Source organism: Salvia hispanica, chromosome 6 (genome assembly GCF_023119035.1).
Source record: "Salvia hispanica cultivar TCC Black 2014 chromosome 6, UniMelb_Shisp_WGS_1.0, whole genome shotgun sequence".
In the NCBI taxonomy this organism is placed as follows: Eukaryota; Viridiplantae; Streptophyta; class Magnoliopsida; order Lamiales; family Lamiaceae; genus Salvia; species Salvia hispanica.
This window is the reverse complement of record NC_062970.1, coordinates 29,854,310-29,874,082: the sequence shown is the minus strand read 5'-3', so window position 1 is coordinate 29,874,082 and position 19,773 is coordinate 29,854,310. Positions and strand designations below refer to the sequence as shown.

General features: G+C 36.8%; 2 protein-coding genes across 2 annotated transcripts; both read left to right on the top strand.

Moving 5' to 3' along the window:
- Positions 1-2,226: 2,226 nt before the first annotated feature.
- Positions 2,227-4,239, top strand: LOC125192629 (DNA-directed RNA polymerases II and V subunit 8A-like). Its single transcript, XM_048090253.1, is given in 6 exon segments — positions 2,227-2,399; positions 2,832-2,978; positions 3,159-3,226; positions 3,228-3,317; positions 3,672-3,766; positions 3,964-4,239. Coding segments are annotated over 5 exon segments (438 nt in total). The 5' UTR covers positions 2,227-2,399; positions 2,832-2,905; the 3' UTR covers positions 4,076-4,239.
- Positions 4,240-7,933: 3,694 nt separating this feature from the next.
- LOC125196193 (threonine synthase 1, chloroplastic-like) lies at positions 7,934-9,568 on the top strand. The gene has a single exon (XM_048094606.1). The coding sequence runs from the start codon at positions 8,010-8,012 to the stop codon at positions 9,480-9,482; it is 1,473 nt and encodes a 490-aa protein (XP_047950563.1). The 5' UTR covers positions 7,934-8,009; the 3' UTR covers positions 9,483-9,568.
- The last annotated feature ends 10,205 nt before the right edge of the window (positions 9,569-19,773 follow it).

Genomic DNA, 19,773 nt, shown 5'->3' with positions numbered 1-19,773 from the left:
TAGAAACGAAGAACAGGTAAAACTAATGCGGATCTACGACTACTAGACGAGGCTAACAAGAATGCAGAATTTAAACAACAAAATCAAGCGAAAACAAGCAGATCCATCCACGGGACGCTTAATCCACTCCGGATCCAAGCCATCCACAACAATCAAACATCATTTCCACCTCCGATCCTCACAAGTTTACGCAGATTCAACCGATCAACAACAACTTTTTCACAATCCAACTCTAAACTCAAATCAACCAACAATAATCAGCAAATCAAAACTACGACAAAGCGATAAGGTAAACGAAACAAAAATAACGACATCCATTGCAAAATACGAAGTATTCAACGACAATAACGAAACAGAGCCGAGCCTCGAACAGCGAGGACTCGGAAAGTACAATAAGTATTCACAATATTATAAACAATAGGAGTAAAAAAAGAGAAATGTACTCCTCCCAACCCACTCTAAATGAAACATTCATATTCGACAAATGATTTTATACAACTTTAATTTATAACATTAGTGGAGTAAAATAAAATAAAATAAATGACAAATGGGAGATGTATGAATAAGTATCAAAAAGTATGAGTTTTCAAATAAGATATAGTAGTAAAAATAAAAGAAAATACACGACTAAATATCAAAGAGGAAAAATCCAAGCATTGAACTATATGATATATTTTTCAAATAGTGAGTACTTTTTGAGTATTCAGATAACATCAACTAATATAGGACTTCAAGAGGAGATGTCATATTAGGAATTTGGATATTTCCATTCATACAACAAAATGAATAATCTTGGATTAGTTGCGTTATTTGGTTTGCCAAAGCGTTTCTCAACCCAAAAGAATCTACCACGGTGTGAACACGTTATTATGCATCACCAACATCCTTATATTTTGCAAAAGAAAAAGAGAAATATAAAACAAATATAAAAAAATTAAAAATAAAGAATCAAAAGAAATTCTAAATTGAATACATAAATAAAAAATTTCACGATCAATATATTTAATTTTTCAAAAAAAAAGGGATAAAAAAATACCTTCATCTTGATTTAAAATCAACGAATGAAAATTATTCTTATTAACAATGCATGAATTACGTTGATAAAGAACAACATCACCTGTAATTACAAGACTTTGAATAGAACCACCAATATCGGCTACACAAAAAATAAATTAATTTTAGTAAAATCGAAGATAAAGATATAATTTAATATAAGAAGGAAAATTATAATGTGAATACATAAATAAATAAAAATACCTCCATCTTGATTTCATTTTCCTTCTTTTATTTTAATCCATACTCATTAATATTCCTTGCAAGCTCTTAATGAATTAGTATCTGCAATGTAATCCAAGTTTTTACTAATTAATGTCACAAAGAAAAGGTTAAAGTGATGCATTTATTTGGGGCAATAAAAAGAGAAGCCCGATTTTGCAGCTCATGCAACATAGGCTATCAATCATATTTCCTGTAAGCCTCGATGGAATTAGTATCTGCAGTTTAATCAAAGTCCTTATAATCAATGTAAGAAACTTAGGCAAACGTGAACCATTTATTTGTCCCTGTATATAGGGGTGCGAATATGAGTACCCGAAATTACAGCGGATCGGATATCGGCTAGGTATTTTATACGACTTTTTAGTTTGGATATCCGGGTTTTTTGGGTCAGGTCCCTGTGGATATTAGGTCGGGATCGGGTAACCCTAATACCCTATATCCGTATTTCCAGCCCCTATATGTATAGATACGAAGCATTTAATTACTTAATTCAGAATAATTAATTTTCAAATATATACATAGTCCAATAAATTAGAAGTCCCAACTAAGATCAAACTTCTAAAACATAATAGGAGAGCCCAACACCACATTAAAACTCTATTTGATTAAAAAATCTTTCAATTATAAAACTCTATACTATTAATTAAAGTCTAAATCATAAAATCTCATGTTTAAGAAAAATACAATAATAAACAAATTAACTAACAACCAAATAAAGAAAAAAAAAAAAACCCAAAATTAATTAATTAGTTAATGAAATGTGGGCATGGAAGTAAACTTCCACTTATATACAAAATAAACGAATAAATACGTACTACTACTACTATGTACAGTAATGTATAGATATTGCCTAATTATTATATATTCTAGGCATAAATTAAATCTGAAATACATAACTAAAGTAAATTAGTATGGGCATAGAATAAGTAACTCAAATGGGAGTAGTACTAAAAAAATATTTCATCAAACCCTTCAAATCGCATCTCTCTTTCTCAATCTCTCCCAAATCGGCAGCACCCACCTCACCGCCACGACCACCGGCTGTTCAGCCTCCTTCCTCGCTCCTTCCGTCCTGACTCGCCGACCACCTCCTTCAACTCAACCTGGCAGTACAACATTTGGTTTGATTCAACTTTTTTAACTTAAGATTCAATTTTTGGAAGAGTGTAGTGATTTCCTCCAACTTGCTCTTTTTATTAGTATGGATTCCTTCCAATTTATAGTGCTTCCTAAGTTTAATTTATCCATCAAATTTGTTGTATACAATTGATTTCAGGCCAACTAGATATCGCTGGAACATGGATTGATTGGATTAATCCATCCTTGTCAAAATTTGGAATTTGCAATTTTCAGATAACTTTTAACTTTGTGATACACAATTTTAGTTGACTGTGATTACTGCCATCACTTTCCTATATCAAGAACTTAAGTTTAGAAACTAGAATTTGAGTTAGCTCACTGACTGTGATTAGTGCCTTTTATAGTGAAGATTATAAATATAATTTTTCAAATTTTGGGTTGAACAATTGTAGATTTTTATGTGTTTGCTGTAGGTTTTACATCTTGAGGCCAAGGTATATTTTGCTAGTAACCTTGTAGATTCAGCTTCTTCTTCGGTGTTGTAAAGATGGTGGAGACACTTTTTGAAGATATATTTCGAATTGATGCAATAGATCCGGATGGAAAAAAGTTTGATAGGGGTATGATTTTTTAAGCCCATCCATTTTACTGCTCTTATTCTGTTTATTGTGTTGTGTATTCCTTTTTAATGCTTAAACTGACATTATTGGCCAATGGATTAAAAGCATTGTATGTAGAGTTGTTTTCATCATGCCATCGTTTTCATGTTATGGTTCTTACATCTTGGTTTTTTCGTTTAGTCTCTCGTATTTCTGCTAGGAGTGAGCAGTTTGATATGCTGATGCACCTTGATGTCAACACTGAGATTTTATCCGATGCGTGCTGGGGAAAAGTTCATGATGGTATTAGCGTCCACTTTGAACTTGGACGGAACTCCCGATTCTGGTTATTACACTCCGGTAAAAAAATCATGATCTATCTACTTTGGTTTTAACGAGTAGTTGCAATTTTCGATGAGGTAGATTTTTTCTAGTAGTTAATTGGCCGCAGGAAAACCTAAAATCAACTAGTTTAGTAAATGAATGTTTTGAGACTCCCTCCCTGATGCATATATACGCTCCTAGCCTGATCTCATGGTATCATTAATGGCTATCTAAGCTGAACACAACAAAAAAACTTATGCGACATTTTTGGCTTTAATATTCTGTTATTGTTAATGTAGTTTGAAATAGTTAGATATGATGATTCATCCAGTGCTCCAAATCTTTGTGGTATCGAGTGCTTGTCAGCTCTTATTTGCTTTCTCATTTCAGGGTAACAAGAAGTCGCTTGCTGATAAGTTCGACTATGTCATGCAAGGTAAACTGTACAGAATCTCTGAGGAATCTAGCGAGAAGCAAGTCAAAGCGTATGTTTCCTTCCCTTGTCCTGCATTGATCTAACATATTTCTCCTCATTTCGTTTCCTTAACACAGTATATGCGTTCGCACTTCACCTCAACTACCATAATATTAGACTTGTGTTGAAGAGTCACCTGTAGTTTTATGTTTAAGCGTTATTGTCTCATTCCCTCTGGCTATCTTGTTTGTTTCAATTTGGCTCCAGGGATATATACGTGTCATTCGGTGGACTCCTAATGATGCTCAAGGGGGATCCTTCCATTGCTGCAAGATTTGAGCTTGACCAGAGGCTGTTTATTCTGATTAGGAAGGTTTGAGTTTGAGATGTTACTAGGCAAAGAAAATGCCTCACCTTTCGTACTATGCTATTGGCTAACATGTTCCTTGCATTTGAATGACTGATAATATATTGACATAACTTGTCGACTACTTGTTTCATAGAAATGGTGGAGTACTCTCTCTCACACACTCATTTTTTTAATGTCGCACCGTTGATCAAATAAATTTTCTTTTATTTATACTAATTTGTGGATCAACATCAGTTCATAGTTTATTTTGGGACATCAAATTCCCCTGAAGCAAGGATCTGGGTCATTTGCTTTCTTTTCTTTTCTTCTACAATTTCCACTCCAAATCTGTTGGTAAGGAGGAGTAGTAAATCACAAAAAGATGCAATTTTTATCAATTCTAATCAATTTTCAGTCTCGGCAGCATTCCAATTCCAAATCTGTTAATTGAGTAGATCTTAAGAAGATGCAATCTTTGTCAGCCGTATTATAAACAATTATGATGAATATTAGTTGCTACAAATTTGGATGCTAACTCAATATCATATTATTAGGATAGCGTACTAATCAATATTCCTAATCAATATTCCTAACTGACAATAATCAAATTTGGCTCAATTAAAAGAAGCCAGAAGCATATTAAGTCAAGATCTGACCAAAATTGTAGAAAATTTCTCTTCAAACCAAACAAAACTTTATAAATAAGGGAAGATAATCATATCACAATATCTGTAACTCAAAATTTTTGTCCCCCACAAAAAATAATTCGAAATCCTCTCTCTTGATATTTTCTTTTTCCTATGGTTAGAGTTTTGATAGCTTATTGCGCATTTCTTATGTAATAATCCAACTTTTGACTAAAATAGAAGATTCTAAATTTTAATTTTTTCACTAGAGCGAAAAAAGTTGCATCTAATTATTTCAAGAGTAAAAGCCAAACTTGGTCCTGAACAAAAGATAAAAATCTAGGACCAAAATCGTGAAATGAGCATATGTACAAGATCAATTTTGGCCTTACTCTTATTTCAAATAAGGAATATTATGATCTCCATATGCATCTAATTGTTTCACCTTCATGTCGAGTTGCGTTCTAGAATAGATTTAATTTATTGAAATTAACTTGTAAATTTTCAAAAGTCATCTTATGAGATCCTCATAAATCATATATTTACTATATATCTTCGGCAACACCAAATTTCTTTTAAAGTATTTTTATATTTCCAAGACAACATGTGATTTTCGATGTGATTAATATACGAAATGCCCCTTCATTGGATAGAATACGCAAGATCGATGTGATTTTCGGGTACCCGATCCAAAAATTCTCAAAATCCAATGCCCGATATCTGATTCGAATTTGATTTCGGGTATCCAGATACTCGACTCGGGTATCCAGTCCCGATTGTGATTTTGATTATTTTTATTTTTTATTTTTGAAAATTAACTACACACTTCTAGAATTTATATAATATTATTTAACTCGAATTTAATACAAAGTTGAAGTAGTATTCAAGAGAACATAACTACAAATACAAACTTCTTGTTGCAGTTCGAATTTAAGAGAAAATAAATGCAAATTTTTAGGAATACAAAATTCTTGTTGTAGTTCGAATTTTAGACAAATTGTAGTAGTTAGAATTTAAAAGAAAATAACTGCAAACTTGGAAAAATACAAAATTCATAAGTTATACTCCACATATTAGCATCTTTCATCCATCCACAATAAGTCAATAACCATCAAAATTCATAAGTTCAAACATTCATCCTTTATAAATATCACAATTCAATAATTCATAAGAATCAAGATCTAACAATAACAACATCAAAAATTCAAAATACAAAATATCACAAGTCAATGAAATTAAAATGTAATTAAAAAATTAAAGTGATATTAGCACCTAATATCATGGAACTTTCAAAAAATTGGGTTTTTCTCACAAAGTTTTAAATTGGCAAATAATATAACGAACTTTACCCCGAGTTTGTTATTTTCCACCAGTGAAAAAATTCATGTACTATTAATAGATTGAAGAACAAACTTGAAGGGTGTGCTTCAAGAAAAACTATTCTCAAATATTGAAAATCTTGAAACTCTTAAAGTTGTTGTTAAGAAATTACGGGAAAAAATTCGTATCATGATATTATTTGCCAGAATTTTTTCATTGGTTGGAAATAACAAACTCGGGGTAAAGTTCGTGATATTATTTGTCAAATTCAAAGTTCGTGGAAAAAACTAACTTTGTGAAAGTTTCATGATATTAGGAGCCAATATCCCAAAATTAAATTACATATCTTATACGCTAACTATTAAGTAAGTATTAATTAAACTGTAGTTAAGAAATTAAATAACATTTAACTATAATAAAAACATTATTTATTAATTTTAGAAAATAAATCGGATAGTTCGGGAACCCGATACCCGGTCTAGAGCCTTTGTCCTAGCGGCAAGGAGCTTAGACATCAATGTATGAGGTGCCGAGTTCGAGCCCTCTTGACAACAGTCGTACTTTCCTCCTTTCTTAGGAGTTTATTTGTAATTCCCTCCTCATATAGGAGTTAATTTTTTTAAAAAGAAAAAAAAATCCGATACCCGATAATCCAAAATTTTCACTACCAGATCCCGATCCGATGCCCGAAAAATCGGGTTTCGGGTATCTAATTATTCGACTTTTTCAGGTTTGAATATCAAGTATCCAATACCCGATATCCATTTTGACAGACCTAGATGTGAGAGACGAGAGAATGAGAAGGGCAAAAGCTCACTTTGCACAGTAAACACATAAGCATGGCATGATTGTCTAATATTCCATATCATCATTATCAAAGAAGCATACGCAATGACGGTGTCGTATGTTTGCAAGTTTGCTATGCGTAGTTTGAATTTGATGAATACCAACTATTCTAATTTAAGTAACGGCCTCTCTATAGTTTACATTTTTGTTGCCGAATAAAAATTTAGTGGTCAGACATATTGACACGTGTGTCCAACCCATCACAATTGCAAAAGAAAAACAAAGAAAAAAAGGAAAGAAATGGTTTCAACAATTATAATTAGTTAAACATACCAAGTATGTCCGGACCACCACTGCCGTATCCAAAGAGTTCGATAACCAACAATGTCAAATAATAGAAAGCTTCAAAACCTAACGTGAAATCGGCTTCCCTATTTTTTATTCTATAAATAATTAAAAAACTATGCTACTGAGGTGGGTAGATATTTGTAGTATTAGAATATCAGACACTCGAAAATCCATCGTGAATTAGATGCATATGAACCTAGACGTATAGCCGACTAGGCTATAGTAAGTAATGTGCATGTCATGTTACATATGGAGAGTATATAAAGGCACGTGTTCACCTTTATCTAGCTCAACATCTTATTTATTTTATTTGATTTTTTTGCTTATCAGTGCGCTGATTTAACGACTGATTCCATGTGTTTAATGTATTGAGATTTGGGATACAGCCGAAATCGAAGCATATTAAGATCCTCATAGAATTTGGCATTTTAAAGAGATTTAACTAAAATTAAAAACTCATTGACCGCACGTTACGTTATAATAATCCATTAATCTCTATAAATAATGTAATAGTTTGATCGGATATAGATTTTATGAAATGTAATGGAAATAGAATTGAAAAAATGATAAAATAAAATCTTTGGCATTTTAAAGAGATTTAACTAAAATTAAAAACTCATTGACCGCACGTTACGTTATAATAATCCATTAATCCCTATAAATAATGTAATAGTTTGATCGGGTATAGATTTTATGAAATGTAATGGAAATAGAATTGAAAAAATGATAAAATACAATAATAAAAAGTGAAATTTGATAAATTTTTATAGGACAGAAAAAAATGAAAATGTAACAAAATTTTAGCGATAGAGTACTAGGATAAGTACTAATAAGATAAGATAAAAATGTGAGCGCATTCGAAAACCCTTGGCACCACAAACAAAATGGCAACCGCTCAACTCCTTCACTCCTCCTCCTCTTTCCTCCACCACCGGCGCAGCCTCATATCATGCACAATCACGGCCACCCCGCCGCCAGTCCCGCGGCCAATCCCCGCGGCCGAATTCTCGGCGAGATACGTCCCCTTCAGCTCCATCTCCAGCAACACCCCCAGCGCCGAGTCCTACTCCCTGGACCAAGTCATCTACCGCAGCTCCGACGGCGGCCTCCTCGACGTCCAGCACGACATGGCCGCCCTCCGCCGCTTCGACGGCCAGTACTGGCGCGCCCTGTTCGACTCCCGCGTGGGCAGCACGCGCTGGCCCCACGGCTCCGGCGTCTGGTCGAAGAAGGAGTGGGTCCTCCCCGGCATCGACGACTCCGACATCGTCTCCGCCTTCGAAGGCAACTCCAACCTCTTCTGGGCTGAGCGCTTCGGCAAACAATTCCTCCACATGAACGACCTCTGGGTCAAGCACTGCGGCATCTCCCACACCGGCAGCTTCAAGGATTTAGGCATGACCGTTTTGGTCAGCCAGGTCAACCGCCTCCGCAAATTGAACCCCCGCTCCCTCTTGGGCGTCGGCTGCGCCTCCACCGGCGACACCTCCGCCGCCCTCTCCGCCTACTGCGCCTCCGCCGGGATCCCCTCCATCGTCTTCCTCCCTGCCAACAAGATCTCCTTGGCGCAGCTCGTGCAGCCAATCGCAAACGGCGCCTTCGTCCTCAGCATCGACACCGATTTCGACGGCTGCATGAAATTGATCAAGCAAATCACGGCGGAGCTTCCGATCTATCTAGCCAATTCGCTGAATAGCCTCCGATTGGAAGGGCAGAAGACGGCGGCGATCGAAATTCTGCAGCAATTTGACTGGGAGGTCCCCGATTGGGTGATCGTCCCGGGCGGGAATTTGGGGAATATTTATGCATTCTACAAGGGTTTCAAAATGTGCGAGGAATTAGGGCTGGTGGATCGCATTCCGCGCCTGGTGTGCGCGCAGGCGCGGAATGCGAATCCGCTGTACCGCTACTACGCGTCGGGGTGGGCGGAGTTCGCGGCGGTGAAGGCGGAGACGACGTTCGCCTCCGCCATTCAGATAGGGGACCCGGTGTCGATCGACAGGGCGGTGTACGCGCTGCGGAGCTGCGAGGGGATGGTGGAGGAGGCGGGGGAGGAGGAGCTGATGGACGCCATGGCGCTGGCGGACTCGACGGGGATGTTTGTGTGCCCGCACACGGGGGTGGCGCTGGCGGCGCTGATGAAGCTGAGGGGGAACGGGACGATCGCGGCGGGGGATCGGGTGGTGGTGGTGAGCACGGCGCATGGGTTGAAGTTCACGCAGGCCAAGATTGATTACCACTCGGGCCGGATCCCGGAGATGGAGTGCCGGTATGCGAATCGTCCGCTGACGGTGAAGCCTGAGATTGGGGCGGTTATGGATCACCTCAATAAGATGCTGCTGTCTCACACCAGATGACCACACGTGCCATTGTATTTTGCCACGTGCTTCCAAAAACCTGTCTTTTTCCTATAACAAATATGATATGGTTATAGTTTTATTCACTCCGTCGCATTTTTACTTTTTAAGAAATTCTTTAACTTTGTGAAAGCAAATGTAAAATGAGTTAGTAGAATTTAGATTTTGCTTTTATATATTGATTTTAAAATAAAATATTAGTCCTAATGAGTTAGGTGAATGGAGATGTATTATTTATTCTCTTATTCTTCGAATAAGAATTATTAATTTTCATTTTGGTCTGTCTCTAATTAAGAGTAGCACTATATTTTTACTATAAATGGTAAGTAGGTCCTACATTCCCCTAACTAATTTCATTCTCATTTTATTATAAACTAATATAAAAAAGTAAGTCTCATATTCCACTAATTTTTTCAATCAACTTTTATTTATATTTCTTAAAATTCGTGTCCGGTCAAAGTGCTACTTCTAATGGTGGACGGAAGGAGTATTTGTTTAGAATGAAAAAAAAATTAAATCACCGATATTTTAAAATAGCAAAATGAGATATTATTTTTATACGGGAATAGGAGATAATAATAGAAAAGGTTGATTTGAATTTTCAGAAGGATATTGATTAAGAGGGTGGAGTGGGGGCAGTAGCATTAGCATGTGAGGATAGATTATGATGGAGACAAGTACAATCAGGGAAACCAGTGCTCTGCTTTCTGAATTCATGGCCACAATATATATCATCCTTGTGGTCTAGTGGATATTCTGATTTCAGAAAATAAATAAATAAATAAATAAATATTGCTATGTAAAGTAGAAAGTACCTAAGAAGATATAAAAGTTAACTCCACCACATAAAAATTGTACTGAGGATTCATAAAATGATAGTGTACTGTTAAAATGTGTAAATTTGTACTATTTGAAAATAAATCCGTTTTTCTTTATTGAAGAAATTTGTGATTTTGTTTGCATGTATTTGTAAAGCTTAATTTTGTCAGTATTTCATTGTATACAAAGGTCTAGTTATAAGCCAAAGCTTGGTCTCTTTTGTATTTGAAGCTATAAATGGAATGGATTTTCGATTAAAAACAAGTCTAGTTAGCCAGTGGCTAAGTTGAGGTTAATAGTAACTACTACCTCCGTCCCCCAAAATTTGCTACACTTTGATCCGACACGGGTTTTAAGAAATGTAATGGAAAGTGAGTTGAAAAAGTTGGTGGGATGTGGGTCCTACTTTTAAAATATTAGTTTTATAATAAAATGTGAGTAGGAATGAGTTAGTGGAATATGGGGTCCACTATCAAAAATGGTAAAAGTAAAGTGTATCAAATCTTCAGGAATTTTCAAGGACAGAGGTAGTAATATCTATGTACAAGAGTTTAAACGATGAGTGAGATAAAGATTTATACTAACAAAATACACAACTTCACTTCACTACGAAGAATTATACTATATTGCTTTAGGTGAAATTAATTTATTGATATCACTTTCACAAGGGTGCAAATATCAATACACTGTACAGTTTTGTCTTGTCTTCAGAGTTTCTCCACACGTTTTTTCTAATGCAATTTCACTCTTATGACGCATCTACGAGGAAAAGTATCAAATTGATTATTGGAATTATATATAAATTGATTATGACCGAATAATATCATTTTCCATAAAATTTACAAATCTTGCACTTATTATAGTGCTGATTGAGTCTCTAAATTAATGAAATACACTGAAATAACATATACTACCAAATGTTATACTAATAGATTTCACAAATGCATCATCAGTTGGTCAAAATATACTTAATTAAACCTCAATATTTTCATAATATAGTAGATGTAGATTTTATTGGAGTAAGGTAACACTTGTATGATCACATTTACTTATATATACAAAATTAAAAGCATTGATAGTATATATTTATTAAATACTACTCTCTCCGTTGTAGTAATAGAGTCATTTAAATTTTTGCGCTCGTTTTGAGAAAAAGAGTGCAGAAAATGAAATGAATTTATTATTATGAAATATAGTGAGTATAATTGTAGAATTTTGGGAAACAGTATCCAAATTCCAATTGCACTGTAATTTGACCACTAATTGCATAATTTAATTAATTATAATCGAAGGTTGGTTCACCCGTCTTACTCAATTTCATTTTTCTACTAATTATTTTGGTGAAGAATAGAGACAAATAAATTAGTAATTAATTCGACTTCACTAGACGTAAAGCTAGGTTTTAAAAAATAAAAAAAGCAAGTTGTGCATCAAATTATGCTATTAATACCCAACAAAACACAACACAAGTATTATACTCAAATAAAAAGCATGGCGCCCAAAACCAGCCAGTTCGAGTACGACTTCAACAAAGACAAAGCGGTGCAGAATAGCCGCGGCCTCGTCTACTCCAAAAATGTGCAATTTGAGCAGTTTGGCAACTTCGAAACCACCGCAAAATTCACCATCGCACCCAACGACACCGACACTTCCCCATATGACGACGGCATTGTCTTCTTCATAGACACGGCCGAGTACAAGGACGTCCACTCCTTTGCCCTCGTGTGTGACCACAGCTCCGACAACCCGGATTATTTAAACCTCGGGATCATCATCGGCGAGAGTACTTATGTATTGGTTCCAAACGAGTTTCTCGGGAAGGAGCTGACTCTGATCGGGTCCTACGTCGGGGACAGCCATGAAATCAAAGCATCCATCACTGTGTGGAAAAAACATGTGAAAAATGTGGGAGACCTTTGAGGTGGCCAAGACCTATGGCCTTTCATCTTAGGTAACCCCCAAATGCATTAAGAGATAATCTTGATTGCAAGGCCTTTCAAGTGCTTTCTCTAGCCTATAAATAGGCTTGATCTTGGAGTGGAGAATACACCAACAAAAAGCATTCTCTCTTCTCTCTAGTTCTCTACATCATAGTAGCATTGCATAGCTCGATTCTCGGAACTCCATCAAGTTCGCCGGTGCCTAGCGGGTTTGAGGTGCTTCTACACGCTAGGAGGAAGTCGTTTTATCTTTGGGGCAATACGTCATTCCGTGAGCACTAGCCGGGGTGTAATTTGTCTTGCGGAAAGAGGGCTTCCCTCGACTCGACTTATAGTTCGGTTTGTTTTATTAATTCCGTTGTAATTTTCATTCATTTTTTATTGTTGTTATCTTCCTTCGATTGTAATAATTAGAGTACCGCTTGTACACGACTTGAGAATTTTATCCCATTATTTCTAACAATCGCAAGACAAATTATTGTACTCTTCTAAGACAGGATTATACCAATCGAAGTTGGAGGAAACATGAGCTCCAAAGCTGGAATGAAGAAACAAACAGTCGCAATGTCGATGTGCAATGAAGTGGTTAATTCCTTGAGAGCTATTCTATTGAGAATTGTGTTTATCGTTTGTCATTTGACAAGCAAGACCAATTTTGACTTGGTAGTAATAATTGGGATGCATGTGGTGTTGAATATACCAATGCACATATGGTTCAATATAATTGTGTACTTATTGTTGGAGACAATATTGTGCAAATTATTTGAACGTGTTGTTATAAACAATAAAGATCACGAGGTGGTCGCAATGGTCTCCGACGTGGACCATGGTAATAATACAAATGAATGGTTTGTTGATACGGGTGCCACATGTCATGTGTGCTCCGAGAGAAGCATTTTTTCTACTTACAGATCTGTTGGAGGTAGAAAAGTACGCATGGGAAATCAAGCCTCTTCTGAGGTAGTTGGTGTGGGTAATGTGTTCCTAAAACTAGGATCTTGAAAGGTTTTTACCCTTAAGGATGTGCTGCATGTCCCAGACATCCGAAATAATTTGGTGTCAGGCTCACTTCTAGTAAATCATGGATTTTCACTAGAATTTGAGTGTGAAAAGGTTATATTGACCAAGAATGGAAAATTCATAGGTGAAGGCCACCTAGTGAATGAGCTTTTTGAGCTGAATGTTACGGTCATTCACCGTGGAAAAGGAATATGCAATAAGGAAGATGGCACATCCTCTTATTTGCTTGAGAGCTCAGATTTATGGCATAATAGATTGGGACATGTAAATCTAAATGCTATAAAATATTAGTAAATCTTAATTTACTAAAAGTTGATAAGTTTAACTCACAAGAAAGATGTGAAGTGTGTGTTGGAGCCAAAATGGCTAAGCTGCCGTTCCATTCGGTAGAGCGGAGCACAAAACCTCTTGAGTTGATCCATACAGACGTATGTGATTTGAAATTTGTGCAAACAAGAGGTGGTAAAAAGTATTTCATCACTTTTATAGATGATTGCAGAAGGTATTGTTACCTTTACTTATTAAGAAGTAAAGATGAGGCAATTGAAGCGTTTAAAGACTTCAAAAATGAAGTTGAAAATCAACTTAATTGTCGAATTAAGTGTGTTCGAAGTGATAGAGGTGGCGAGTAAGTAGCGCCGTTTGCAGAGTTTTGTCATGCAAGTGGTATAATTCACCAAACTACGGCTCCATATTCTCCTCAATCGAATGGTGTTGCTGAACGCAAAAATCGAACACTGAAAGAGATGATGAATGCTCTGTTGATTAATTCAGGTTTACCCCAGAACATGTGGGGGGAGGCTGTGTTAATGGCAAATTATATCCTGAATAAGATTCCACTAAAAAATATGGATGTGACTCCCTATGAGTTGTGGAAAGGCAAGAAACCTTCGTATTCATACCTCAAAGTGTGGGGGTGTTTAGCAAAGGTAGAAGTGCCTCCTCCGAAACAAGTTGCTATTGGCCCTAAAACAGTCGATTGCATCTTTATTGGTCATGCACTTAATAGTAGTGCATATCGTTTCCTAGTCCATAAGTCAGTTGTGCCTGGCGTGGCTGAAGGATCAACGATAGAGTCAAGGAATGTTATATTCTTTGAGAATGTTTACCCTTGCAAGAGGCAGGAGGATCGTTCTAGTGAAAGAATGATGGATGAATCCACTAGTTCTAATCCTCCAAAAAGGACGAGGTTAAGTCCTGAGGATGTAGAACCAAGACGTGGTGAAAGAGTTAAAATTGCTAAGACTTTTGGTCCCGACTTCATAACCTTTATGTTGGATGATGAACCAAAGTCGTTGGCGGAAGCGCTGTCTGGCCCAGATGCGCCATTCTGGCAAGAAGCAATCAATAGTAAAATTGAATCAATTATGAGAAATAACACTTGGGTGTTAGTAGACTTGCCAGAAGGTTGTAAGAGCTTAGGGTGCAAGTGGATCCTGAGAAGGAAATATAAAACTGATGGTACTATTGAAAAGTACAAAGCTCACCTAGTTGTAAAAGGCTTTAAGCAGCAAGAAGGATATGGCTTCTTCGACACGTATTCACCCGTTACGAGAATCACTTCCATTCGGGTGCTTCTTGCGATTGCTGCTTTGCACAATCTTGAAATTAACCAAATGGATGTGAAAACTGCATTTCTGAATGGTGAATTGGAGGAAGAAATTTATATGGAGCAACCTGAAGGGTTTGTAGTACCTGGCCAAGAAAGGAAGGTATGCAAACTAGTGAGGTCTCTATATGGATTAAAACAAGCGTCTTTGCAATGGCACTTGAAGTTTGACAATGTGATGTTGTCAAATGGGTTCACCATCAACGAGTGTGATAAGTGTGTTTACATTAAGAACACAAATAATGGCTTCGTTATTGTGTGTCTTTATGTTGATGATATGTTGATTATGGGCAGCAATAGTGCCATTATCAACGAGACCAAAAATATGTTGAATAGAAATTTCGACATGAAAGATATGGGTCTAGCTGATGTGATTCTCGGAATCAAGATTAAAAGGAATCCTAAGGGAATAGCTTTGACACAATCTCATTACATTGAGAAAGTGCTTAAAAAGTTTCACTCCTTTGACTGTGAGCCAGCTAAGACTCCATTGGAACCCAACGTGCATTTGAGTAAGCACACGGGTGAGCCTGTAGCTCAAGAAGAATATGCAAGGATCATAGGGAGTTTGATGTTTATCACAAACTGCACCCGACCAGATCTTGCGTGTACGGTGAATAAGCTGAGCCGATTTACGAGCAACCCAAGCTCGGAACATTGGAAAGCTCTGCGTAGGGTTTTGAGATACTTGAAGTATACTCTTAACTTTGAGCTGCAGTACACAAACTATCCCCAAGTACTTGAAGGGTACTGTGATGCAAATTGGATCTCTAATTCAAAAGACTCGTTTTCGACGAGTGGGTATGTGTTCACTGTGGGGGGTGGAGCTGTTTCGTGGAAGTCAACGAAACAGACATGTATAGCTAGATCCACCATGGAATCTGAGTTTATCGCTTTAGACAAAGCAGGGGAAGAAGTCGAGTGGCTTATAAACTTCCTAGTAGATATTCCATGTTGAAATAAGCCAGTGCCGACAGTAGTGATACACTGTGATAGCCAAGCGGCTATAGGGAGAGCACATAGTGGCTTATACAATGGTAAGTCTCGACATATTCGTCGGCGACATAATACCGTGAGGCAGTTGATCACAAGTGGTGTTATCGCAGTTGACTATGTAAGGTCAGTGGATAACTTAGCGGATCCGTTAACGAAAAGTTTAAACCGTGATCAAATGCATAAATTGCTAAAAGGAATGGGACTGAAAACCACATCTTAAAAGATGATTATAGTGGTAACCCAACCATACGATTGGAGATCCCATGGGCTTGGTTCAATGGGAAAACGAAGCTATATGACTCTAGCTGTAACACTCGGAAGATTTTTTATCTTCGCCCATTCTTTAGAAAGCATTGAGTGTTGTAACCTGCATGTGGTAAGAGGCTAAGTTTTGACTTTTAATGATTCTTAGAAACCTCGAGGAGGTGGGTATTGCAGGATACCTGGAAAAGAATCACCTATGTAAGTGAAGAAGTGTGGGCCGCTTCAACATGTGAATCACTTATGAATCCAAAGTGGTGTTCCATGGCCAGTAAAGGACACAAACGTGAGAACTGATGAGTTTGTAAATAGTATTGTGTCAATATTATTGTCTCGGTATACACCAAGGAGGAATGGTTCAAGGCATCACGTCCACCAGGCCGCCGGTATGCCCGATAGTGTTGACTATGGAAAGTTCAAAGCCCCAAGCTACTATTCCAAATGCAATATTGTTTCTCGAGGATTGAGCGAAGAGTCTGCATGCATGCAAACACGTCTTGTGTTGGTTTGAGCTGTCAGTGCTCTAACCAATGTGGGGGATTGTGGAAAAAACATGTGAAAAATGTGGGAGACCTTTGAGGTGGCCAAGACCTATGGCCTTTCATCTTAGGTAACCCCCAAATGCATTAAGAGATAATCTTGATTGCAAGGCCTTTCAAGTGCTTTCTCTAGCCTATAAATAGGCTTGATCTTGGAGTGGAGAATACACCAACAAAAAGCATTCTCTCTTCTCTCTAGTTCTCTACATCATAGTAGCATTGCATAACTCGATTCTCGGAACTCCATCAAGTTCGCCGGTGCCTAGCGGGTTTGAGGTGCTTCTACACGCTAGGAGGAAGTCGTTTTATCTTTGGGGCAATACGTCATTCCATGAGCACTAGCCGGGGTGTAATTTGTCTTGCGGAAAGAGGGCTTCCCTCGACTCGACTTATAGTTCGGTTTGTTTTATTAATTCCGTTGTAATTTTCATTCATTTTTTTATTGTTGTTATCTTCCTTCGATTGTAATAATTAGAGTACCGCCTATACACGGCTTGGGAATTTTATCCCATTATTTCTAACACACTGATGGGTCGCAGAGTTTTGAGGTAAGCTCAACCTACGACTTGGGCCCTAAACTTAAAGACTATGTTACAACCACATACCCCACCCACATTGTTGTTAGCTACTGGGCCTTCAACGCCAGTACTGCCCCGTGACATGACGACTGCATGAGTGTGTGTGTATGCGTGTGTGTATAAGTATGAATAAGGACTAGTGTAGTGATAGTCCGTGAAGTGTGTGTGTGTGTATAACTATTTGTGCGATAATTATTGTGATTGTGCGTTCTTTAAAATACTATCAATATTGTTTTGAATATACCAGAAATGGTCAAACACAACCAATTAAGCTATTCTTTTTACTTTATAACTCACTTAGTTCGTCGTCGCTCAATTATGTTACATACAACCTTGTCTTAGCTACACCGACTTGTAATTAGTTGACATGAGGACATCTTGATAGTACAAATTACCGGAGTATATATATACTAGTAATATAAACAAAATCTTTACACACTCTACAGTTTTGTCATTAAAAGAAAATTGATGCCTTCAGAGTTTCTCAACACGTTCTTTCTTATGCAATTTCACTCGTATCTATAAGGAAAAGTATTCAATTAATTAATGGAATTATATAGTACTAGTATATATTACTTATGGTTGAATAAAAAAATTATTTTTCCATAAAATTTACAAATATTGCACTTTTCTTTTTGTAGTGCTGATTGAGCCTCTAAATTAACGAAATATATATACTGAAATAACTAATATCAAATACATAGGGCTGGCAAAACATACCGAAATACCGCACTTACCATACCGAAAAAATACCGAAAATACCGAATTTTCGGTATACCGCACTTTTCGGTACGGTATGATACCTTACCGGTAGATTAAGGTACGGTAAAGGTATGGATTTTGCATATACCGTGGTATACCGCATCATACCGCAATTACGGTATGTACTGCAAATTATGGTATATACCGTAATTTTGCGGTATATACCGTTAATAAATATATTTTTTTTAATATATATATATTATTTATAAAATTATAATATTTATATTTTTAAAACTAAAGAAAGATTAGAGGCATAATTCGTAAAGCAGTAGCAGCCATCATTAATTCATTATTCTGCCCTAATTCTAAATCTCAATTCTTCAATATTTTATATATCAAACAGGTATGATTTGCGGTATACCGCAACACGGTACGGCATACCGAAATGTCGGTAAGGTAAAGGTTTTCAAATATTGACATACCGAATTTTCGGTATACCGCAATGCGGTATACCGAAAAATTCGGTAAGGTATAGGTATGACATTTAGTCATACCGCAATTTGCGGTACGGTATGCGGTATGACATTCTCGATGCGGTATACCGTACCGATGCGGTATATAGGGATGTATTCATATCCTTCTTTGGTTTTATGTTCTATTCTCCTTTTTAATCTTGGTCATTCAATGTAAAGATCTTATGGCCCTAAATAATGCCACATATTATTAATTTAAATGAATACAATAATCGTGTAGGGTGTTTCAGGAAATCACATTAGAGTTAGTTATGGAAACTTGCTTGATTTTCTCTCCACAATATATTCCGTCGGTTTATTTCATGGAATTAGCAGAATATTTCTTCTCTCTCCAAAAAAATCTTTCTGTATCAAAACATCACAGACGTGTTAATCCGGAGGAAGTCGTGAATCTGAGTTCGTTCATCTTATTAGAAGAATAGAAAAACTTGCAGCCTTTGTGATTTTTCTTCTTATTCTCCAACAATGGAAGAAGGTAATTTAGGGACTTCACATGTTGATTATGAATCTGATTTCGTTCATCTTATTGATATTTTACGATTTTTGTGTTTATTCCAATATCATTTTTGACTGTAGTGTAGTGTAGTGTAGTGTTGAAAAAGATAGAAGTTCGCGTTTATTAGTTGTCGTGTTTGACTGTATTAGGCGAGTGTAATATAATCCAATAGGGCAGTCATTGGTGTTTAGGGTGTAGTATTTTGTTTAGTCGACGAGGTTCAGTTCTTTGTATAGGGTTTTGTTATTACCTCGGTCGCTGTGTGGTTTAATTCGACGTATGTAATGTTCAAATGTTAAAGTATAATGCATTCTTTCTTAGATTTAATGTATGGTTCATATCATATAATGAAACTAAATTCTAATACGATTATTGTTTTGATTTTATGTACAGTGTTTGTTATACCTGAATGTTCTCCACAATTGAAGCCTGTGATTGGTCAGAAGTTTCAATCCCTAGATTTTGCGTTTGCGTTTTATGATGTGTATGCCCGCGCTGTTGGGTTTGATACGCGAAAACAAGGTATGAGGAAGGCGACGGATGGTGTTACTACTTGGTATTATGTGGTATGCAATAGGGAGGGCTGCAAGAGGTCAAACGAGGAAGACGATGTGAATGCACGCTCTGGTTTTACTCTTAAACGCAGGCGGCTTTCCAAGCGATGTGGTTGTAAAGCTTCTATATCCTTCAAGTACTTTTCCGAAGCAGGAATACCGGGATATATTATTCACGAGTTCAACGAGGTTCACAACCATTGTATGGTGGAGTCGGAGCATCAGCAGTTTATGACACTTAACC